General features: G+C 66.2%; 2 protein-coding genes across 7 annotated transcripts; one reads left to right on the top strand and one right to left on the bottom strand.

The window, feature by feature from the left end:
• Nucleotides 1–50: 50 nt before the first annotated feature.
• On the bottom strand, nt 51–9,655 carry LOC310883837 (uncharacterized protein). Its single transcript, XM_083804785.1, has 3 exons — nt 3,893–9,655; nt 3,074–3,861; nt 51–2,938 (listed from the first exon to the last, which is right to left on the bottom strand). Exons 1-3 carry the CDS (start codon nt 4,651–4,653, stop codon nt 2,760–2,762), a joined length of 1,728 nt encoding a protein of 575 aa, XP_083660911.1. The 5' UTR covers nt 4,654–9,655; the 3' UTR covers nt 51–2,759.
• Nucleotides 9,656–10,211: 556 nt separating this feature from the next.
• RAB37 (RAB37, member RAS oncogene family) lies at nt 10,212–21,666 on the top strand. 6 transcript variants are annotated; one of them, XM_083805142.1, is made up of 10 exons: nt 10,212–10,295; nt 14,321–14,431; nt 16,973–17,083; nt 18,494–18,535; nt 18,682–18,748; nt 18,834–18,886; nt 19,255–19,320; nt 19,997–20,053; nt 20,297–20,373; nt 20,443–21,666. In XM_083805142.1, the coding sequence occupies exons 1-10, from the start codon at nt 10,242–10,244 to the stop codon at nt 20,546–20,548; spliced, it is 744 nt and encodes a 247-aa protein (XP_083661268.1). In that variant the 5' UTR covers nt 10,212–10,241; the 3' UTR covers nt 20,549–21,666. The 6 variants fall into 6 exon arrangements, with proteins under 6 accessions (XP_083661268.1, XP_083661270.1, XP_083661265.1 ...); XM_083805144.1 differs by lacking the exon at nt 16,973–17,083 and having other exon boundaries at nt 10,213–10,295; XM_083805139.1 differs by lacking the exons at nt 10,212–10,295; nt 14,321–14,431 and adding an exon at nt 15,855–16,188.
• Nucleotides 21,667–23,009: the final 1,343 nt, after the last annotated feature.

The raw sequence follows: 23,009 nt of genomic DNA, 5'->3' as shown, positions 1-23,009 counted from the left end.
ACTGCGTAACAGGGTGGGCGAACAACCGGCCGATGGGTCGGGCTCCAAGGGTTGTGGTGCCTCAAAGGGTTGTGGGGCCTCCAAGGGTTGTAGTGCCTGGGTTACATCAGGCTGTTGGCCGGTCCCTCGGGGGGTTCCCCCGGGCTCCATTCCGGGGCCAGTTCTCTTCAATGTTTTTATAAACGACCTGGACGCAGGACTCGAAGGCATTTTTTTTGTGGGTGATGTTAAATTGGGAGGAGCTGTGGGCTCCCTCGAGAGCGGAGAGGCCCTTGTGCACAGCCCCGCTGCTGGCACCACCCGCAGCTCTGGCCTGGGAGAAGGCGAGGAGGCAGCTGTAAGGCGCGCTCCTCAAGGTCTGACAGCACTGAGGGTGCCCCTTGGTGGAGACACAGCTCAACTGGCCCTGGCCTGTGCCTGGATCCTGGCCCCAAAGCGGGCTCTCTGCAGATGAAGGGTCCCCGCTGAGCACCATCCACGTGGGGCCCCGGGCTGCCAGGGTGCCCGTGCGGTGGCTGTGGGGCAGGCAGAGAAAGGTGGGGTGAGGAATGGGGGGGCTGTGTGACGGGAGCGTCAGCTGGAAGGCCGTCGGTGGGGACGGGCGAGCTGTGCCACCTCCAGCCCCGTGCACCCCGGGGCCCGTCCTGCTGCTGGGAACGAGCCGGGGGGCGAAGTGGGAAGGGCGCAGTGATGCTGGAGGGACGCAGCTCCCAGGCTCGGCCAGATGCAGGTGAGCCTGGAAATGGGCGTTTGGCTCCATCCGGCAGGGCTGGCGCTGCTGAGGGCTCCTCTCCCCACAGCAGGGCTCAGCCAGGTGCTCGTGTCCCCTCCAGGACACCAAGTCCCCCAAACGGGGCTCCCTGCACGGCCCCACATGTTGGAGAAGTTTCTCCAAGGAAAATTTAAATACTCAGCCTGGGAGCACGGCACCCGCGATACCTCCAATGGCTGTGGCTTTCCTGCAGCCGCCAGCACTTTCTGCTTGCCCGCGGGGACGGAGCTGACCCCAGGCAGGCGGTGCTGGTGCGGGGTCAGGCGGTGGTACGGGGCGATGCCCACGGGACTGCAGAACCCCCCCCCCATCTCCTGTGCCCCTGAGACTCAAGCCCCTGGAAGGAGATCAGTGCCTGCGGGGCCACGGGGTGGCTGCGATGGATGGGGACAAGGGGAAGGAGGACGAGAGGGAAGGTGTGGGTCGGCTGTGCCGGGGTGGAAGGAGCCACGTGCCCACCCCACGGGCATGGCGTCAGGCTGAGCCCCCCCACAGGGTGCCCAAGGCAGGGCTGCTCTTGTTTGTTTTGTCGAGCAGAAGTGTCTGGTTTCCCCCCAAACCACCTCTTCTGGCCCAAATATGTCCTTTGAGTGGCAACGCTGCTCTTCCCCCGAAATTAAACCTTTCCAGTGAAAGCTGCAGAAGCCCAAAGGCTGCAGAGGCAGAGCCACTTCCCGGCAGCTCCCGGGCCGGTGGCTTTGTTCCTCCGTGCCCGCTGGGAAGAGGGGAAAGCAAGACCCCGTCGGAGGCTGAGGAGGCTCCTTCCCCATGTCCTGCCCGTCTGTCCCCCGCCTCCCACACCGCCCGTCCCCGTAGGGCGAGAGGAAGCTCGGTGTTTTCCCCCGGCCATGGGGTATCTCCCTACCCGGAGAGCCGGGGGGGCTGGCCAGGAGCTGCCCTCCACCCTCCCGGCCCCTGACCCACGGCAGATAACCTCAAGATGTAAATTCAAGAAGTGGCCGGCGGCTGCCAACCTGCTTTCTGCCGATAAACCTCCCAGGGAAACCTGGCAGCGAAGCCTCACTGCCACATCCCCAGGGCCCTCTCCTCTTCCCTTGCTCTGAGCTTTGTTTCCCCTCTCCCTGGTGCCCCCGAGCACCCACCAGCACGGCCCCAACACCACCGGGGTCCCCGGGGTCCCTCTTTCACCCAGAGGGTCCCAGAGGTGCACTGAGCCCCACCAGGGAGGTCCTTTCTTGCCATTTATCTAAATTTAAAGCAACCCATTTACATCCAAGCCAGGAAAACATCCCGCACACCAGCGTGCGAAGGAATCGGATGTATTTTTCCCATCTGGAGGCGTTGCTCAACCCGCAGAAGCAGCAGCAGGAGGCTGGGACGGGGCGGGGACGTGCTTGGGGGGGGGGAATTGGGGTGTCCCCGGGCTCCAGGGGCTCTGTCCATGGGCAGAGGCGGTCGAGCTGCTGAGATCCTCCGGTGATGGAACCGCAGCCCCTGGTGAAGCTCATTCCCGCCCTGCAGCCCCCCTGCTCCCTGCCCAGCCCAGAGCAAAGCGCCGCTGTCTCTGCAGGGGACCACCTGGGGACCCCGCTGCCTGCCCGCGGCGCTCCCTTACGACCGGAGGAATTAATTTCTGTGCTGGGCGCCGCGGCCGGGCCTTCCCCTGCTCCTGTCCTGGCAAAAGGTGTTGGTGTAGAAGTTCTCGTCCTCCAGCTCGGCGTCCTGCTCCACGGCGCTGCTGCCCTGCCGCGGGGGCGGCGTGTCCCCAGGGCCCTGGGGCACGGCAGGGGCTCAGCAGGCGGCATGGCACGGCCGGGTGCTGCAGGGCTTCCCGGTTCCCTGCTGCCCGTGCCGGGGCTCTCACCTTTGTCAGGTCCAGCTCGTTGTCGTAGACGTTGTCCAGCTCCCCGGCGAAGGCAGGCTTGGAGGGGGTCGGGGGGAGTTTGGTGCGAGGGGGCGGCGCGTCCCCAAAATCCTGAAACAGGCAGCGGGGTCAGGGGGCAGCCGGCCCCGCTCCCTGCCAGGCTCAGCCCCACGAGCTCCAGCCGTGCCCCCGGGCACCCAGAGGAGTCCGAAGGCTGCAGCTGCAGGGGGGGCTCGCGGGGACCGGAGGTCCCGGGGGGGCTCGCCGGGCACTTGCCGTATGGTGCAGCTGCGCCCGGTCCTTCGGCTTAGATCTCACCGCTCCCAGGGGTCTCCAGAGGTCTGGGGGCAGAAAGAAGAGCCGTGGCAAAGCAGCCTAACCCCCTCCAGGTTCCCCAGCTCCAGCCCCGCTCAGCTCCCCCGGATGGGTCCCGCTGTGCCTGGGACGGGCGCAGTGGCACCCTTGGGTGCCCTTACCTTCCCTCCTCCTCCACAGGATGTAGATGAGCCCGGCAGAGCCGGCCACAGCCAGCAGGGAGAGCAGCACCGCCGTGGGCACCAGGGCGCTCAGGGCTGACCTGGGGGGGCTGGGGGCAAGAGGAGCGGGGCTGTTTGTCTCTCCCCCCGGAGGCTGGCGCTGTGCTCCTGCAGCCCCCTGCCCACCGCGGAACGGGCCACGAAGCAGGGACACCAGCCTGGGGCCACACTTGGGTCTCCGCTGCCGCATCACCCCCCCAGAAAAACATCTCCGGAGTGTCCCCACGAGCCCCCCGGTGCGAGGACCCCCATGGCTCTCCACGCCTGCGAGCCCCCCGCCCGCCCCGCAGTGCTCACCCCGTGGCAGTGGCATTGGTGATGTTGGCCGTGTAGAGGAGCTCGGTTGTGGCGTCGGGGAGCCAGGGCGAGGGGGTGGCTGCAGGGTTTGCAGGCACAGCTCGTACGGACGCGTCAGGGGTGGTCCTGGGGGGAGCTGGGGTCCCCCACATCCCACCGGCAGGAGGTGAGCACTTGCCCGTACCGTGCCCAGCCCTTGCCCCTGCCCTGCCGGTGTTCCCACGGGGTGCTCCTCCCCTGCAGCTCCCCGCAGAGAGGCATCTCTCCGGCTGCCAGGAACCGAGGCTTTCCCGAGGCTGGACGGCCTGGATGTGCCCCTTATCCCCACCCAGACGCTCAGACTTTGCACCCCAGACCCGCTTTGGTTTGCAGAGTTTGCACTCTCTCTGGCTGCAGCACCGAGGCTCATCCAGGAGCATTCACTCGCGAGTTTAGCTGCTGGCTTTGCCATCCTTCCTGCACAGCACCCGGTGCTGGGAGCCCAAATAATGGTCTGGGACTGGCCTCGGTGCTGCAAACCCTGCATGGGGCTCCAGCCTGCCCTGCATGCACCTACACACTTTGTCAAGGTCCCCTTGACAAAGGGACCTGTCACCCCTGCCGCCCTGCCACTGGTTTGTACTGGGTGGCAACCAATGTAAGCGGAGCTGAGCTGCACCATTTCTCCCCAACATAACCCAGCACCTTCCCCCAAAAGGCTTTCCCTTACAAAAAAACACAACAAAATGCCAGCACTCACCTGGCAAAACCCTGATGGTAACCGGCGTCATGATGTCCCTGCCCGCCCGCTCCACCCCGCACCAGTAGCTCCCAGCGTCCTCCTCCGAGAGCTCCTCCAGGGTGAGCAGGACGAGGCAGAAGACGTGGTTGTCCGTGATGGAGACCCGGCCGCGCTGCCGGGGCACTTCTCTCCCCGCTGTCTCCACCACCTTGCGGCAGGAGTCCCGCGAGGCCCCGCGGCACCAGTACTTGTTGTAGCCCTGGTAGCCCGGCGCGTACCAGCAGTGCAGGGACAGCGCCTGGCCCGCGCGGCCGCTGACCTCCCGGGGGGCAATGAGAGCCTGGCACGCTGTGGAGAAACCGAGCGGTGATGGAGAGGAACCACCCGTGGTCTGGAACTGCGCCCGTCCTCCCTCCAAGCTGCCCCTTGTCGGCTTGTTTCGGAGGGGCGGTGAGAAATGAGCACTTTTTGGAAGACCCCTTCTGCCTGCTTTTAGCCCCATAATGCTGCGGTGATGGGAGGCTTCGGCTCCGGGGCTGGTACCCGAAGGTTGGAGCACCGCTGGGGGGGGGGGCTCAGCAGCTCTGCTCCCCCCCCTGGATCGCTGCACCCATCCTCACCTGGGAGAAGGAGCCAGCCCCAGCGCGGCCACGTCCCCGTCATCCTGCTCCGCTCCAGGGGCCCGCGAGCATCAGGCGCTCCCGGGGGAGTGAGAGGTCAGGGGAGGGCGGCAGGGATGCGGGGCTGGCGCTCAGCCCCTGCGATTTTCTGCTGCTGCTTCCTCGCTCGTGCAAGCGGCGACCGCAGAGCACGCGGCTGGCTGGGTTATTTTTGTCTGGGGGAGTTTCACCTCGGGGCTGGGGGGTTTCTGCCGGGGGGAACGAGGCTCTGGGGTGCTTTCTGCAAACTGGCCCGCCCGGAGGCCGGGTGCTCGGGGCCGCAGGGAGGGCGGCAGCAGGAGGAACAGAGCCCTGAGCCTGCCCGGGGCGCAGGGACGTGGAGCCCGTGCACAAATGCAGGGGGGTGGCACGGGAGGGAAGGGGCCTCACCCCAGGTTTCTGCAGGGAGAGGATGGAGCACAGAGGGGGGATGGAGCACAGAGAGGGGATGGAGCACACGAGCTCTGCCCAGCTTTAAATGCCAACTGGAGCAAAACCAGCACGGGAGCTCCAGCCTTGGTGCGCCCTGGGCAGCGCTGGGGGGCAGTGCTGGTGCAGAGCAGCCTCCTGGGTGCTCGGAGGGCTCGGATCAACCCCTCAGCTCTGTTTTGGCTCGGGCAGGGTCGCCGCCTCTCCCCACTTGGGTTTTCTGCTGTGCCTTACAGCACCAAGCAGGGCACAGGGACGACAGTCCTGGGGGCCACAGGGAAGCGCCTGCTCCTCTCCTGCCGGGCGACCTTGTGGGGGGGCCGGGGCCACCCTTGGGTGCCAGCAGCACCCAGAACGGGCTCCCCTCGCCTGCTGATTCCCTCCCCTTGCACAGACCCAGAGCCCCCGAGCAGAGGCGGGTGCTTGGCAGGGGCAGCAGGGGCACAAACGGAGCCGAACCCCAGCTTGGCCCTTCCCTGCCCCCCCGTGTCCCTGCGCACCGCAGCGGGAGCTTCTTTTTGCACCAGCCTCCTGGGTTTTCTTCCTCTTCCTAGAACTGCCGCGCTTGTTTCCATTTCACAGCCAGGTGCCTACGTCCTGGTGATGGGACCTGCTCAAAGCAGGAGCTTTCCTGGGGGCTCCCCAGCCTAGGACAGGGGGCTGAGACCCCAAACCCCTGCAGGAGACCTGTTATGGGGCCAGCACCCCTCGCGGGGCACACACACGATAGGACCCCACAGACAGGGTGTCAGGGGCTCACCCCAAGGCCCCCCCTTCCTTCCCACACTACTTTTTGGCCCGTTTGCTCTACGTGAGGAAGCAGAAGGAAGGAAGTGAGCCTGCAGGTGAAAATACAGAAGCTGGCGGCGGCCGTGCAGGAGCGGGGTGACCGCAGCGCCCGCAGCAGCGTCTCCTCCGTGGGGCACCGCGGCAGGGCGGGGGACAGAGGCCACATCTCCGCTCCGACACCGGCTCCCCCTTCCTCCTCCCGGGCTCTTTCTCACCGCACACGAGAACCACAGAGGATAAAATAACCCCGAGGCTGCCTGCTGTCTGCTGGGCTCGTCCCGTCCTAGCAGCCCCGAGCGGGGCGTGCAGCCGGGGCGCTGCGTCATCCGGTCACCCCTGGCCGGGGTGCTGGGCTGAGGTGCTGGGCTTCTCACCCCTGCTTTGGGGGTGTTCAAAATGCCACAAGTGCTGATCTTTGCTCATTTAATGTCTGGAACCAGGAGGGGGAGAAGCAAATTCGCTGGCCCGTGGTCCCCCTGCATGTCCAGCCACGGGCACGGTGGCAAGCAGGGGTCCCCCCATCTCCTGCATTGTGGTGCTGGGGTCACATCTGTGGGGCGCGGGGCACCTCGGTGGGACAGGCAGAGCCCCTGGCAAGAGGAAAGCTGGTGTAGGGGAAGGAGCGTGAGCCCAAAATGCAGCATTTCCCCCTGCAGCACCCCAAAACAGGGCAGCTCCCCCTGCTGCATGGCTGGGAGTGGGGAGCACCCATGGTGTGACCCCGTCCCTGCTCCTACACCTCCACGGCCACCCCGCAGGCAGGGTCTGCCTGGAGCAGAGCGGTGCAGAGGATGCGCTGCTGCCCCTGCTCCACGTTCAACACCCAGCAGGGTGCTCCGCAGCCCCCCGGCCCCGCAGAGAGATCGCTGGTGGTGGGCAGCCCCTGCAGCCCCTGCCCGGTGGTTGTAGGGTTGGGGTTAGGGTGAGCGATGCGACCAGGCGCTGCTTTTGCCCAGTGAGAGTTTGGGTCAGGTCTTGTCTCTGGTCTTAACAGAAATGGGCAGAAAATGAATCGACCGAGGCCCACGGGTGCTCAGCCCAGAGCCAAAAGACCCGCCGAGCCCCGTCCCACCTTATCCCACTGCAGCCTCTGAGCTGCAACCTCTTCAGTGACGTTTCCCAACCCCAGATCCTGTTATTTAATCTGGGACCTTTGAAAAATAATCTGTGTGCTTCAGACCCTGCTTTCATGTGCTGCTTTGTCAGCTTTGGTGAAACCATCCCTGCGAGATAAGGGGAACATTGTCATTGCTAATGGGGCTCCCGCAGCGCTGGCTGACCGCGCGCCCGATCTGATCCCTCTCTTCCGCTGCCATCTCTGATAACCACGTTAAAGCCAGATCGTTCCCAGATATCCTGATTTAGCACGGAAAATAGAGCCCTGAGGGCTTGGTTAGGGCTGGGGGCTTCCTGGGGGCTCTGCCTGAGGCTGGGCTCCCTGGCCAGGAAGGGTCGGGGTGCCAGGGGTTGTTCCTGCGGGGAGGTTAAGGAAGATGCAGAGGGTGAAATTCTGACTGCTGCCTATTTCACGGGGAAGGAACAGCCCCAGCAGGGCTCACACCTCCCCCCGAAGTGCTACACAAGCAGTCCAGGGGCAGCTGGTGGGGTCAGGCAGCTGGGGAGGAGCAGGGTTGGAGAGAAGCAGAACCCCCCGCGCTGGGTGCGAACCTTCCAGGGCTCCCCCAGGCAAACACACAGGCAAGGAGATAAGCTCCGAGGTGGCAGAGGACTATCGGAGTACAACCTCCCAGCAGGTGAGGCCAAACAACGGGGTAAATTGCCGGCTCCTTTGAAATCTCTCCTGCCAATCGTCGTTTCCTCCCATTTCATTGCCGCTTTCGGGGGGTCGTGCACCTGCTGGGGCCAAAAACCTCCACAAACCCCTCGCTGGCTGCGGGAGCCTCTGCCCGGCTGGGTGAGGGGCTGGGGAAGCCGCTGGTTTTCTTCTGGTGGTGGGGGAGGACAATCCTGGCTGTGGCTGGGCGAGGGCAGAGGGTGCTGCAGGCGTCAGGCAGTTAAGGGGCTGCTGCCACTATCAGGAAGGGGCCGGGGCCCCAAAAGCCCGAAAGTGTCCCCAGGCCCCTGGAGCAGGGCCGGCCCGTGCTGCTGGGGAGCTGCCTGTGTCCCGCTGCTGCTGCCTGGCGTTTTGCAGCGATCCGTGCTGTCTCGCCGAGCTGCCTCGGGCTTGGCACCCACACGATGAGTTAGGAAAATTCCTCCTGCTGTTAACCCTGCGGGGCCAAGCGGGGCTCTGGTGTAACCCCGGTGCCCGCAGCAGGAAGGCGAGCTGGTATTTACGAGGCTCTCCGTCCTGCCAGCTGGGCAGCAGCCGCTTGTTGCTCTCCGTTATGGCTTGGAAAAGGAAAATGAAAAGGAAAATGAACATTTCTGGAGCCGAGGTCGGCTGGATGATGCTCCCCGAGCCGTTCCCGCAGCAGGGCTGAGCCAGGAGCCCCCCAGAGCTGCAGCTTTGGGCTGGGGCGCATGGGGGGCTCCAGCTCCTCTTTGCAGGGGGGTAAAATTCATCCCAGTCCATCGGGGGGCTTGGCTGAGCCCGGCACAAACTCAGCACGGCTCAGGCACCGGGGGCAGGATCCCCCTGGTCTTGTTGAAGTCACCCTGGGTGAAATTCACAAATTATTTTTCAGGGACCCCCAATTCAATAAAAGAACCTGGGGTCGGGAGATGCTCTCCTCTTCCCTGGCCCCACCTGGTGCGGGGCGTATGCCTCATGCTGGACCTCGGGGCCGGCCTCACCGCTTCTAAATTATCTGATCCAGACACGGCTGGTGCTGCCGCCCGTCTCCGTGCTGGCGGTCAGCTCTGGGTGCCCCAGAGCTGGGGGCTCGGGGTGTAGGATGCCCTGCGCCGGGTCTGGGCGTGGGTACAGCTCCCCAGCCTGAGACCCCCCTGTCCCCCGTCCCCGGGCTGGTTTTCCTCTTTTCTGGCTGTCGTTGCCGTGACCCATCCTCTGCCCTGGCAGAACCGTGTCTGCCGTCGGAGGAATTAACGGGCAGATGTAATTAGCAACGTCAGGCAAGGCAGAAAGCCGGCAGCGGGGGGTGCAGATGGCTCCTGGCAACTGCTCTGCTCGGGGCCGTCTGCTGAGCCGGAGGGGGGACCGGAGGTTGAACTGAGGCCTCTTAAAGAGCTCTCCCAGGGGAGGTTTGTTTCATTCCCTCCTGACCCAAAGCACCGGGTTGCTCTAAAGGGAGCTGGGAATAAAAGGGCCTCGGTGAGACACCGGCTGTCGCCCCGGGTTTAGGCACAGCTCTGTCTTGTTCCTGAGCACAGCCTGGTTTTGTCCCTGAGCAGGCCCCCAGCGGGGCTGCCTGAGTGCAGGGTGTCCCCAAAGGGAGCTGCTGGGGATCCTAACGGGGCCGAGGGGCCCCGGCTGGCACAAACCCTCGCTGTGCCGGCGCAGCACGGCCCGATGGCAGCAGGCACTGACGGCCAGGGAGGGGGCGGCCGGAGCACCCCCAGGGCAGGGCCAGGAGCCCTAAAATTAGGGTTTTAGGGTGAGCCGGGCATGGTGCACGGCTTGGTGCCTGCAGCAGAGATGACTGCGTGCTCCCAGCTTGGAGGCTGGTCGGAGCCCAGGGCTCCAGCATCGGCTGCGGTGGAGGGAAGGAGGGAAGGAGGGAGGGATGGAGGGAGGGATGGAGGGATGCAGGGACAGAAGGAGGGATGCAGGGACGGAAGGAGGGATGCAGGGACGGAAGGAGGGATGGAGGGAAGGAAGGAGGGATGGAGGGACAGAAGGAGGGATGGAGGAAGGACAGGGAGAGGGATGGAGGGAGGGAGGGAGGGAGGGAAAGAAGGAGGGAAGGAGGAAGGCGGGCGGCATATCCCGGTGGTGAGGATGGGGTTCAGGGAGCCCCCGGAGAGGGACCGGAACAGGAGCGCTGCAAGCTCCGGGCACGGCAGGGAGCCAGGTGCTGCTCCTCTATCCAACGGGGAGGCAGCCGTGCCGTGCCGAGCCGAGCCGAGCCGAGCCGGGCGGACCCGTGCCGAGCCGAGCCGAGCCGTGCCGTGCCGGGGCGCTGTCCGCGGTGCTTGAAGGCGAGCGGGGCGCTGTCCGCCGTGCTGCAGGGAGCGGCGCTGCCCGGCACGGCCCCCCCCTGGCCCGGTACCGCCCCCCCTTGGCCCGGCCCGGCCCGGCCCCCTGCCGGCTCCCCCCCCCGCAGCCGGATCCGGCCCCTGCAGCCCGGCCATGGAGCCCGCAGGCCCGGCGGGGGCCGGCTACACCGAGGCGCTGCTGCACAAGGTAGGGCTGGGACAGGCGGGGGGGGGGGGGGGCTGCGAGGGGCCCGGGGGGGGGATGCTGGGGAGATGTGGGCCCAGCAGCCGGGGGCAGGGGGCAGCCTGAACTTCCCCCGCTAACTCCGTCCCCTTCCCCTCCTCGCCCCTCCTGCCCCGCTGGGCTCCGTTTGCAGCCCCCCCCCCCCGGTTTGGGGGGGTTTGGGGGGGGTCGGTTCCGATGCTGGGGGGCGGTGGGGGGGTCCCGGGGGGCTCGGACGTGTGCGCCAAGCGGAGCTGGAGAGGGGCCGGCCCCGCGGTGCTGCCCGCAGCAGTGCCCCGGGGGCTGGGGGCAGCCACAGCCCGCGCTCCGCTTGCCGGAGGCAGCGCTGGGAGCCGGGACACCCCCTGCCCTCCTTGTTTTCGAGTCCTTCTCCTTGGCCCTGGGACCGTTTCGTAACCCGGCACCGCAGGGGGGGTGCCCGGGGCTGCTGCTGCCCCTGGGTGGCTCAGGATCTGCTGCGGGCTTGGCTGGGGCACAGCCTCAGCTCCCTGCGCCCAGGCACTGCCCTGCAACTCCGGGAAACGGGGCGGGGGGGGGGGGGAGATGCTGATCTCTGCCAGATCCACGTCTCCTGGTTTTTTTTTTTGCTGTCCTCACGCTGTTTTTCTGCAGTCCCGAATGTGGCTGTGCAGGGCTTGCACTCCTGGGGGCCGGAGCAAAGCAGGGGGCTGGGGGGAGGCAGGGGAAAGGGCAGGAGCCCGGAGGGTTTCTCATCGCAAAGCCCAGCCTATCCGACATCCCACTTTACTCAGGGCAGCGCGCCCAGCCCTTGATTAGCAGGAAAATATCAATTACTACCAACTCTCATTTCTGCTGCACACCAAGAAGAGAGGACGTGCCTCTGGGGATGACTCGAGAAACTCTGAATCTTCGCGAAGTCTTAACTCCGTCTTCTCCAGCAGCACGCTGCTGCAGCGGGGGGTTGATGCTGCTGGAGATGGGTTTCCAGGCAGAAGAGCTGCCCAGGCAGATCGCCATCCAGCCCCTCGTTCTCTGCCTTTTCCCTGGGTGTTTTGCTGCCACTGCTGGCTGGGTTGCCTGTCACGCAGAAACGAGTCTCCTCTCGCTCCGGGGACATGAGGCAGCAAATACCTCAACAGATCCGGTTCCTGCCCGAGGAATCACATTGCAGATGTGCTGAGAAAGCCCCGGAGAGCTCGCTCTGGAAGCAAAGGTTAACTGGTTTCTGGTCGGGGGCTACAGCCAGGGCCGGGAGGGAAAGAGGCAAGGAGGAAATCAAAGCAGGGACGGCAGAGGTTTGTTCTGGGCTGTTCCAGAAAACTTTCACTTGGCACAGGATGACAGATTCTGCTTTCAGGTGACGTGACCCGTTGCCAAATTGTTCTTCCTCCCGTAGGATGCTCGGATCCACTCAGCTGGAACAAGCCGCAGGGGAAGAGAGCGACGCGTTCCCGGGCTGCGGCTGAGCCACGGTGCCAGTGGGGGGATCAAACAGGGATCCCCTGGGAGAGCTTTTGGGTTGGTGCCCAGCTCTAGGGCTGCTGTCTCAGCAGTGGGATGCAGCCCCTGCTGGGGCTGAGGCTGGGGAGGGTCCTGGGCTCAATGTGAGGGGCTCAGACATCGACCTGCCTGGAGTGGGGCAGCTTGATTTCATGCATAGAGCAGGCAAAAATAAGTGACAGGTTCTGCTGACCTGGGAGCAAACCTGCGGGGTTGGGGCTCCAGCAGCTCAGGGAGCAGCAGCAGAACAGCCCACGGAGGAGTGCCTCTCCCTTCCCTGCGTTCCCTTGCCAGGACTGGGTTTTTCCCCTGCTGGGCTCTCAGTCGCTACAATTTTAGCTCAGGTCCAGCTGCCACATGCTAAAGCTCAAAAAAACAAACCAAAAAAGTAACCTCAGCCCACGCGCTCCATCCCAGCTCTCCTACTGCTCGGCTGGCACTGGAAATGCACCTCCCTAAGCTGCCTTGACAGCCGTGCAAAACCTCTCTTCTCCAGGCGCTTTAGCCCAAAATCTCTTTGCTCAGTCGCTGCCAGGAGAGAGGTCCCAGCACGTTTCCTGCTGGGGTTCACCCCCAGCACCCATCGCCCTGCCTCGTCTCTGCAGCCTGCACCGAGCCGGCAGCGATTTCGAAGCAAGGGCACTTGCCTAGAGCAGCCCAAACCCCCAAGTGAGGTGTTGATGCTCTGTCCCTAGCCCAAAGCTGCAGGCAGGACTTTTTGGGGTTGGGCAGCTCTGCCTGGCTCCCTGCAGGGGTGGTGGCGGGGGGCTGAAGCTGCTTCTGCCCACGCAGGGCACGGGGATGGCTTCCCCAACCTGCACTCACAGTGCCCTCCTCTGGGTTGTGGTCCCCGGCATGTCGTGATGAGCAGTTTTATTTCCCATTTTCCAGGCAAAAGTGTTCCCATGGGAAAACAGTGGGGCTGAGGGCGTGCTGGGGTGGCCAGCCTGTGGGAGAGGGGTGCTGGAGGGAGGCAGGGAGGATTCGGAGCTTCCCGGTGGGCAGCCCTTGTGTTATCACAGCTCAGAGATGCCCGAGCTGAGGTCTCGATGGCTGGTTAGAAAGGGGGGTTCCTCTGTGCTGTACCCCCACAAAGCCCCGAGCTTTTCCCAAAGCCACCACCAGCACGTCCCCATCCCCTGCTGCCGCTCCGTGCCCCTGTGCTTGCTCCTGCGGTGCTGAGCCGCTGCCTCTCCCCTGGCAGATCCAGACCTTTACCATGACTAAGTCGTGAAGCAGTTCCTGAGTCGTCTCTGCTAGAAATCCCGGCTGAATTTTTGATAGGGGAGCCTGCCTTTTGTACTAGTTCTCTAAATCCCAGGCCCTGGAGACTTTCCTGGTGCTCATCCCAGCTCCCTCCCCTCTCTCCATAATTAATGCCATCCCCTGCATTAACCGTTCCCAGAGAGTGCAGCAGGTCGCGGCTGGCTGTGCTGCACCTTGGGGCACTGGTATTTTACTGGAAAATAACGTGTAGCCCCAAAATAGCACCGGGAACCAGGCATCCTACAGTAATGAACTCTCCTGGTGTCTTCCCGTGTGGCTGCTGCGGGGCGGACCCAGCTCCCCGCATGGGGAAGGTGCCCGGGCAGAGCCAGTGATGCTGGGGCAGGGACGAGGTGCTGAGCCCAGGACGAAGCAGGGGTGCTGGGGCTGCAGGGTCTGAACCCCGCGGGGAAATGCGGGGCAGCAAAACGCAGGCACGGGCAGAGGTGGGAGCACAGGTCCCGTGCTCGGCAGAGCTGCGTCTATAGGAACGCCCACGTCCTGAAGGACGGGGCCAGAACCACTTCTGAGCGGGACGTCTGCTAGCGGAGTGTTTATTCCTCCTCGTGTCCCCGGGACGGGGCTCCAAGTGCCTCGGTTTCCTGACGGGACGGAAATGTTTGCACCCGGGGCTTTGCAAACAAGTCCCAGAGCTGGCAGGGAGGGGAGGGAGGGCTTCGTGCTCCCACCTCGGGCCGGAGACGGGGAGGAACCGGGGCAGGCAGCGAGCAGAAGGGAAAGGGCTGGGAGGAGGACGGGCTCCCCTGGGACACGGGGACACAGATCCGTAGCTCGGGAGGTGGCGATGCCCAGCTCTGCCACCCGTGCAGCCCCCTTGTCTCTTCTGCCCGGGTCCAGGCATGTTGTGCCCCTTGCGGGAGGGCTCTGGGGCTCGGCAGGAGGGGACGTGGAGGCACGGAGCGAGGCTGCCTCTCCCCCAAAGCTCAGCCCGGGGCAGGGCCATGGATTAGGGATGCTCCGAGGGGTGGGAATCCCTCCCTGGGCAGGCAGCAGGTCCAAAGGTGATGGTGAAGGACAGGGCACCGTGGCACGAGCCATCCGGCCGTGGTGCCCGGCAGCCTGTGGGGACAATCTGCTGCCCAGCGGGGCTGCTCGTGGGGCCGGGCTGTCCCCCCTGCTCCTGCTGCTGCCACCCCCGAGACCCTTTCCCTTCTCCTTCCTCCCCCAAAATGGGCTCCTGGGGGCACGCTGGGGCATCGCCAGCTCCCGCGCGCTGATGTCGCTTCACGCGGTCCTTGCAGACCATCCTGGTTGGAGACAGCGGCGTGGGGAAGACGTCTCTGCTGGTCCAGTTTGACCAGGGCAAGTTCATCCCAGGCTCCTTCTCTGCCACCGTGGGCATTGGGTTTACGGTAAGGGCCAGGTCCTGGGGGCCGGGGCTGGGGAACCGGCTGGGGAACCCGGCGGAGGGCTGGTGCTGCTGGTGCTGCTGGGGCTGGAGGAGGCGTCACGCTGCGATCCCACAGCGGGGCCGTGCCCACACGCGGCCCCTGCATCGCTCCCGGAGAGCCGCCTTCAGCTCGGACCCTGCCTGTGTAAAACTCAAGCAGATGGTGGCAACGCTGGCAAAAGCCCTGGGCTGCCATCCAGAACTATTTGTAGAGCCGCCACGGGGCTGGCAGCGGCTCCAGAGCGTGTCCCTCCCGTGGGGGAGCCCGGATCGGAGACCCAAGTCCGGGACCTCGCACGCAGCAAGGCCAGCCCCGTGCAGCGGGTTTGCTCCCTGGTTCAGGCCAAGGAAGCAGGGAAACGTGGTGCTGTGCCCCTGGGGGGGCAGAGGAGGCTCAGCCGCCCTCCCCACCTTCACCAGCTCCTGAATATTTTATTTTTCTGCACCAAGAGGCAGCGCAGGCAGGCGATGCTGAGCCGGGCTCCTACCCCTTGCCCCCAGCTCTCCCCCCGCGCAGCGAGCTCGGCTTGGCCGCGGGGCCGTGGCAGGGATGGGGGCTCCTCGAAGGCAGCCTGGCCAGCCCCCCGTGTCCAGCCCTGCGTCCCGCTGTCCCCTTCCCTGTCCCCATCCGCTCACAGCTTGGAGCAAACAGCAGCCAGCCCGGTGAGCCCCCACGGGGCCGGATCCCCCCCGTCCTCCCTCCCAGCGCGCCACAGGGGGGCTCGGCCTCTTCCAGCAGCTCCACGTGCCCCGATCCTCAGCTCCGGGCAGTGTGCTGGCCACAGAGCGTGTAGGAACTCCGAATCCCCCGGCTGGGACTGGAAATACTGGTTCCATTTCCCTGCGTGTCCCCAGGGGCGGCGAGGGGTGGCTGGGGCATGGAGCGGGCGGCAGTGCCGGCGCAGGGGGCACCTCTCCGAGCGGTGGGGCCAGGGGTCTGTGTCCCATGGGGATCTGCTGGGGATCCGGGGGAAATAACTCAGGGACTGAAGGCAGCAGGGGGAGATGCCCGCGGTCCCTGTGAGGCTGAAGCCCCCGGCAGCCCTAAGGTGTGGGTCTGGATCAGGCTTTGTGGAGAGATTTTGGGGTAATGCAACGCCCCTGGCTGTCCCCGTGGGACCTCTCCTGCGTTCCCACACCTGGGCTTATCCCAAATGATTTGGGAGATGCGCAAAGCCCTGAAGGTGGATGGAGGGGGCTGGGGGCTGGGCGAGGGTCCCGGCGGGGGGAGCGGGAGCCCCAGCACCCATCCGGCTGAGCACGGGCGCCGCTGCACTGCCTGGCCGCAGCTTCCTGCTAACGGCTGCTGCCGCCTTCCCCGCCTGGTGCCGAATGGGGACCCAGCTCACGGCCGGGGGGGGGGGGGGGGGGGCTCCCAACCCTGGGGGTGTAAATGGGGTGAGCCCGTCCTGCTGCAAGCAGCTGCCCCCCGCTGATGCCGCAGCACTGGGGGTCTCCATCCCTGCACCCCAAAGGGTTTTTGGGGGGGCTGCTCAGTGTGGTGGGTGGCCCCGTCCCCCCCCCCCGTGTGTGCGCCCGCAGGGAGGTGGCAGGGCTCGGTGCTGCTGGGGGGGGGCAGGGGCAGGGTTCCTGGAGGAGGAGGAGGAGGAAGAGGAAGGCGGGCCGGGACTCACGGCTCCTCTCAGACGCACCATGAGCAGGGCGGGGGGCAGCGGGGCCCCCCCGGCACCGCTGCAGGACTACGAGGTGGCCGGCAAGGTGCGGGGCGGTGCGGGGGGACCAGGGGATGGAGGCTGGGGCCCCGTGGAGGCTGCTCTGGGTGCCGGCTTCCTCCTGCTGCAGCGGGAGCGAGCGGGGACGGGAAGGGACAGAGGGTGGCAGGGGGTGGCAGGGGGTGGCAGGGGGGGCTCGCTCTGTGGGTGCCAGCCCCCGGCCCCGTCCCTGCCGGGTGGGCAGGCAGGGCTGGCCCTTCCTGGCTCGTTGCCTTCTTTAAGCTCGGGATCCCATCGGCGGGCAGGAAAAGGGCAGCGTGGGAGGGGAGCGGGGCAGCAGCGGGTACGCGCCGTGCCGGCGGGCACCGGGGCAGCGCCTGGGCTGGCGGTGCCTGGGCTGGGGCCTGTTTGCTTTGCAGGAGGGGACAAGCGCCCTGTTTGCTTTGGTGTCTGCAGCGGGCAGGGCCCTGGAAGCCTGCGGCAGGCTTTGCCCGAGCCGTGCACCAGCCCCCGTGAGGGGCACCCCCGGGGGGGGGACACCGGGGCTGCTCCTGTGGCCGGTTCCCCACCAGCCCTCCTGGGTCCGGCGATGCCCCGGGGGTGGCCGGGAGATGCCTCCGGTGCTGAGTTCCCAGCACCTCCCTTCCTCTCCCTTCCTCGGGAGGATTGCAGGGCTGCACCGCTGCTCCCCCCCCCGCCTCTCACGGGGCTCCCCGCACCCCACAGGACAGGCCCTGGGGACAAGGGGGACACGAAGGGACAGGGGACGTGGGGCAGCCCGGTGCCGCTGGGGACGCCCCGCCGACACCTCCCCTGCGCCCGCCTTGCAGGTGATGTTACTCGGAGACTCGGGCGTGGGGAAAACCTGCTTCCTGCTGCAGTTCAGAGACGGGGCCTTTCTCTCCGGGACGTTCATAGCCACCGTGGGCATAGATTTCCGGGTGAGACCACCGCGGCCGCCTGCCCTCGCCACCCAGGGGACAGGCGGCCCTGGCTCCCCCGGGCCCTGGGGACAGGCTGGGGGGGACGGACGGATGGACGGATGGATGGGGGCTTCGGGGCTTTTGGGGGGCCTCCAAACCCCAAACTGTCCCCCACCAGTGGGTGCTGGTGGTTGCTGAAGCTCCTGCACCTCCCTGCAGCAGGGCTGCACCAGCAGCTGCGGGCGGAAGAGCGAGATGAGCACGGGCTCTTCCCCTTCAATTAGCAAAACGTTCGTTTAACGCCTGCAGTCCGTCCTGTGGGGCGGTCGGGTGCTTCACCCGGCCGGGGCAGACACCTCGGGGGGGCCAGGGATGCTCCCCGCTGAGTTACTCCGGGCAGATCCGTGCCACCCGGCCCCGCTGCCGCCCTCCGGCCGCTTTCTGCTCGCCAAAGCGTAGCCGGGCCGTCACCGCTCTGGGGAGGCGGCGCTCAAACCGCTCGCCTTCTGCCAGGACGAGCTGCTTGCAGCACGAGTGGCAGCGGCGTTTCGGTGGGTTGTGTGCCGGGGGGCAGCCCTGGGCCGTGCTATCGCGGCGGGGCCGCGTGGCGCTTCCTCTGTGCCCTGGGGGAAGAAAACCCACCGGGTGGCCCTGGGGGTGCTGCGGGCCCATGGGCACCCCCTCGGCCCCAGGTAGGTGTCCCACCAGCCGGTGCGTGGCTTGCTGCCCTTCAGCAGCACTCTGGGGGCGCTTTTTTCTTTCATTCAGCCCATTTTGCGAGCTAACCCCCGAGTTTTGTCGTCGCAGAAGCTGAATTTCTACTTCAAACAGTTCCAGGAAACCGAATTATTTATACACGTCTTCCGTTTCCAGACCCACCCCCAAGCGCAAGCCTTCAGAAGACTCTTGCAACACCCTCCCAGGAACCCACGCTTTCCTTTTTACTTTTTCTGGAGGGAAGTCCCCGGGCTCTGGGGCTCGGCTCAGCCATCGCTCGGTGCCTCCAGCTGCCCAGCCGAGCCGCTCACCTCCCCGCCATGGGGGCTGGAGCAGGAGCAGCCCCCAGCAGGTCCCCCCCCGCCCCGTGATGCCCGCAGACAGCTCTGCGGGGACGGTGTTTGGCCACGAGCAGCGATCCCACAGCGTCTGCTGGCCCTGAACGCTCTCCTTGTGCTTGCCAGGGGCACGAGAGCGGAGACGAATTCCTCCCGACGCCCAGCGAGGACACAGGGCGGCTTTATGCCGGGCAAGCGCCAGGGGAGGCTGCTCGAGGGCAGCCCTGCAGCCACCCCGTGGCACCGCAGCCCCCGGGAGCTCGGGGTTTTGTAGCAAGGGGGCTTCAGCCTGCGGCCCCGTGGCCAGCCCTGCCTGCATCTCCATCAGCAGGGCCTTGCGCTCACCGCCTTGTCCTCTCCTTCTCCCCCGCAGAACAAGGTGGTGGCCGTGGATGGCGTGAAGGTGAAGCTGCAGGTGAGGGTTTTTTTTTTGGGGGGGGGGGGGAGCAATTCCCAGCCCTGCTGCTGCAGGGAACGGGCTCAGCACCGTGGTCCCACAGGGCTGCAGGGGGTCCCCAGCCGGGGGGTGCTGCCGGCTCTCATTGGGACCATTTCTGGCAGATTTGGGACACGGCAGGGCAGGAGCGTTTCCGCAGCGTGACCCACGCCTACTACAGGGATGCCCAAGGTGGGTCGGGGGCCGGGGGGGGGGTGTGCGAGCCCCGTGGGACCTCTCCCCGCAGCACCAATGCCCTCGGCCCCTTCCCTTCCAGCCTTGCTCCTGCTCTACGACATCACCAGCAAGATGTCCTTCGACAACATCCGTGTGAGTGCCCCCGCCCCACGTTCGTCCCCAGGGATCGGTGACGCCTGTTTGGTTTTTTGGGGTGGGGAGTGGGGATTTTAAGCCTGTTTTGCAACAAGCACCGGTTGTTTTGGGCAGACCCAGGCAGCTCGGAGCTCGTCCCCTGGGCGCGTTTTGTTTAGGGGCACGGCAAATGGCTGGAGGGGGGGAAAGCTTGGGGTGGGGGTGAGTTATCTATAGGGCCGAGGGTGTTTTCAGAGCTCTCCACCTGATTCTGCAATGGTTTCTGCTGGGGGGAAAAAAAAAAAAAAAGTTTTCCCAGCCCTGCCGGGGGGCTGTGCAGGGCGAGGGGTGCCGCTCGCCCCGACGCAGCCCCGCTGTCCCCGCAGGCCTGGCTGACGGAGATCCACGAGTACGCGCAGAAGGACGTGGTCATCATGCTGCTGGGCAATAAGGTGGGCACAGCGCCCCGAGTCCTCCCTCACCCCGAGGCCAGGGCTGGCCCTGCCTCTGAGGAGGGATGGGGCTGGGGGGGCTCCCTGCCCTGCAGGGGGATCCGGGCTGGAGGTGACCCCGAAGGGCTGGGGGGGCCGGGGAGCCGTGTCCCTGGCAGCCAGTGGAGGGCAGCACGAGGCTGAGGTTCCTGGTACGGGATGGTCCCAGTGTGGGTGCTCCCAGTGTGGGTGCTCCCAGTATGGGTGCTCCTCTATGGGTGCTCCCGTGTGTGCTGCCCAACCCTGTCCTGGGGACGCCCCTCGGATCCCAGCTGCCCAGCCAGGTCCCACATCCTCTCCTCGGGTCCTAAACGCTGCTGGGTACCTGATGCCTGCCTGGGAACTGGATTGTCCCCGGGGCACGGGATCCCCCTGGGCTATGGGCTGATGCCGGGCACCAGAAGCCCCTCCAGGTCCCTGGTGGGCCAGGTGCGGGATGCTCCCCCGCTGTCCCCAGGTCCCAGGTGACCCCAGTATCCTGGATGCCTCCGGGTACCGGGTGCTCGGCAGGTTCTCCTCTGGGCAATGGGCATTCCTGGGCCCCTGAACCCCCCAGTTCCTGGGACCCCCCCCTGTGCACCCACCTGCCTGCTTGCCGGATGCCCCCAGGTGGGTGACGCTCTCCCTCTCTCCGCAGGCTGACGTGAGCAGCGAGCGGGCCGTGAGGACGGAGGACGGAGCCTCGCTGGCCAGGGTGAGCCCGAGTCTGACCCAGCTGTACCCCCGCTGCCCCCCGCAGCACCCCAGGCACGGGCGCTTCATTTAGGGACCCCGTGTGGCCGTACTCTGCTCGGTGCCCAGACCTGCGTGGCACGGGTGGCACGGCAGGGAGGGGACGAGACCCTATTCCCAAGCCCCAGCCAGCCAAAGGGGGTGATTTTGGGGGGCAGGAGGGGGTTTGGGACTGGTCCCTGATGGGGCCGCGCCGCCCTTGCAGGAGTACGGGGTGCCCTTCATGGAGACGAGTGCCAAGACGGGGATGAACGTGGAGCTGGCCTTCCTCGCCATCGCCAAGTGAGTGCGCGGGGCTGGGGGGGGGAGCAGGGGGTGTCCCCGGGGGTAACGGGGCCCTGCCGCCCCCAGGGAGCTGAAGCAGCGAGCCCTGCAGCCGCCGGACGAGCCCCGCTTCCAGATCCACGACTACATCGAGGCGCAGCAGAAGAAATCCGGCTGCTGCGCCTTCGCCTGAGAGCGGCGGGCAGGGACCCGGGCGCAGGCAGGGCTGGGGCAGAGCGGGGCCCAATCCTGCCCCCCAGCACCCACGGGTGGGCCGAAGCACAGGATGCAGGAGGAGAGACGTTACCCCAGTCTGGCAGGGTGCTGAGCAGGGGCCAGATCCTGTCGCCTTATGGGGTGGTGCCAGGGGCTCGCCGTGCGCCCCAACCACAGCGTGATGCCTGCCAGCCCGAGGGTCGTGGCGATGCCACCGTCACCCCAGCAGGACTCAGGATACGGCCCCATTGCCCGGCCTCTCCTCCCCTGCGGCCATTCCTGCCCTCGCTGTGCTCCCGTCCAGCTGGGAAGGCCGGATCCTGCCCCGCTTCCCCGCTGCTTCCCCCCGGGGAGCCGCCGGATCCGTCCCCGTGCTGGTGCCCAGCCCTGGCCGTGGCTCCTCGCCGGCACCTCCGGGGGTGTCCCCGCCTGCCCCCCGCCTGCCGCAGCTGGAGCCAGAGATAAAGGAGCCCCCGGAGCCCCCGGTGACTTCGAGCACACGCGGCAGTTTGGAAAACCTTCATTTCCCCCTCGTGCAGCTGTGGGATTTGGAGACTTTTATTTTTCTTTATTTAAGGGAAAAGCTTTTTTCATTTCAGCCCCTCCGGACCAAACCAGCTGCGGCCTCGCGCAGGCTGGGGTTGGGGCTCATGCGGCCCTTGGTGGTCTGGAAATCTTCTGCAGGTTCCCTGGGCCCGCGGTGGGTTGGGGGCACTCGTGTGTGTCCCAAAATGAGCTCAACAGGCTGTGGGGTGCGGGCAGCGAGGCTCGGGCACCGCAGGGCCACGGCTCTGGTGCTCAGCATCGCTCAGCACGACGCCCCCCGGTACCCTGTGCCACGCAGGGCATCGGGACGGGGAATATTTGGGACGGGGAATATTTGGGACAGGGAATATTTGGGACAGGGAATATTTGGGGTGCTGCTCGAGGTGCTGAGGGCAGCCGCAGGGCGCCCAGCCCCGCTGCACGTGGGGGCTGCCGGGCACAGCACCCCGTCAGCATCCTCCCCGCCCCGGTGCCTCCTTCGCCCCCGCTGTCCTGCCGGGTCTCTCTTTGCAAGTTTACAGATTAAAGCTGGGTATTTTTGAGGCTTTGCATCCGCCTGTTTTTTCTTTTTTTCCTCTGCCTGAGAAATCCCTGCCCCGGGCCTGCGACGTGGGAGGCTGCTGCGGCCGGGCTGCAGGGGAGCGGGACGGGGACCCCCGGGACCCCCGCGGCACCTTGGGGTGGGAGAAGCGCCCGCGGCCCCCTCCTCCTCGCCGGGGCTCGGCCCGCACATTTCAGCCAGTCCAAAGGTGAGAGGGGAGGAATAAACACGGCCGGTTAAATTAAAACCAACCTCCTACCCTGCTGCTCTCACGGTGCGGAGTCCAGCATTCCCCAAATAACTCCGGCTTCCCACCAATGGCATCGCCGCCGCCTCTTGGCTGAGGTCGGCAAAAAAAAAATAAATAAATAAAATAAAATGCCGGAGAGCTTCAACACAAACAGACATCGGCTCTATTCTCTTCCCCGCCCTCCGGCCCGAGCTGTGCCAGCGTCCCAGAGCTGCTGGCCCTGGCAGGACACGGCTGGGCTCTGTCGGTGTCCCCAGCGCCCTGGGCTCCGCTGGGCACCCGAGCGCAGCGCCGGCTGTTTCCTCTCCCTCTGCCTTTCCTCCTTATCGGGGTTCCACGCTCACAGCAGCCCTGCCAGGGCCGGGTTTTGTTTCCTGAATTAGAGGAGCGTTCCCCGAAAAGTGCACCCGCTTCTCCCCGCCTCGGATGAGAAGAGCTGGGGGGGGTTTTGGCACCCGCAGCCCCTTCGCTACGGGGCCGTGCCGAGGCCGCCAGGGCACGCCGAGCGCTTGGCCTGGTTTTCTCCCGCTGGTTTTCTCCCCTGCTGCCACCCGCCGTGGGATTCCTCCCGGCCGGGTTCTCGGGGCCGAGCGGCAGCGGGGTGATGCTCAGCGGGGCGAGGAGACGGGCGGCCCCCCTGCTCCTCGGCTCTCCCGCTGCTGTTGGCTTCCCCCGGCGCTTCCCAGCCCCATGCAGCCCCGTGGGGCCGGGGCAGAGCCGCTCCGCCCCGCAGCGTGCTGCCCGTCCTCCCCACCTGGCTAGGGCACAATTAATTATGCTTAATTAAGCGGCCCCGGGGACCTTTGGCCGCTCTGAACTCCAGCCGAGGCCGCGGAGCCCGGCCGTGAGACCTGCCCCCGCAGCCCAGGCTGACCCCAAAGCCAGCGCTTCCCACTTCCAGAGCCTCCCGCGGCCGCTTCTGCTCTCCAGGCTGAGCGCGGAGCGCGGCAGGGCCGTGGCGGAGCCGAACCCCAGGGGTTATCCAGCCTGGGAGCGCCCTGTGCCAGCGCCCTGCCGGGCCACAGCCGGGTGCTGAGCAGGGGCTGGGGGCCGCTCAGGGGCCGCGCTCCCATTTCCGCCGCCCAGCGGGTCACCGGCGAG

This window comes from Anser anser, assembly GCF_964211835.1.
Source record: "Anser anser genome assembly, chromosome: 19".
Taxonomy (NCBI): domain Eukaryota; kingdom Metazoa; phylum Chordata; class Aves; order Anseriformes; family Anatidae; genus Anser; species Anser anser.
Note: the sequence above shows the minus strand (reverse complement) of the source record. Positions and strands in the feature narration are given on the sequence as shown.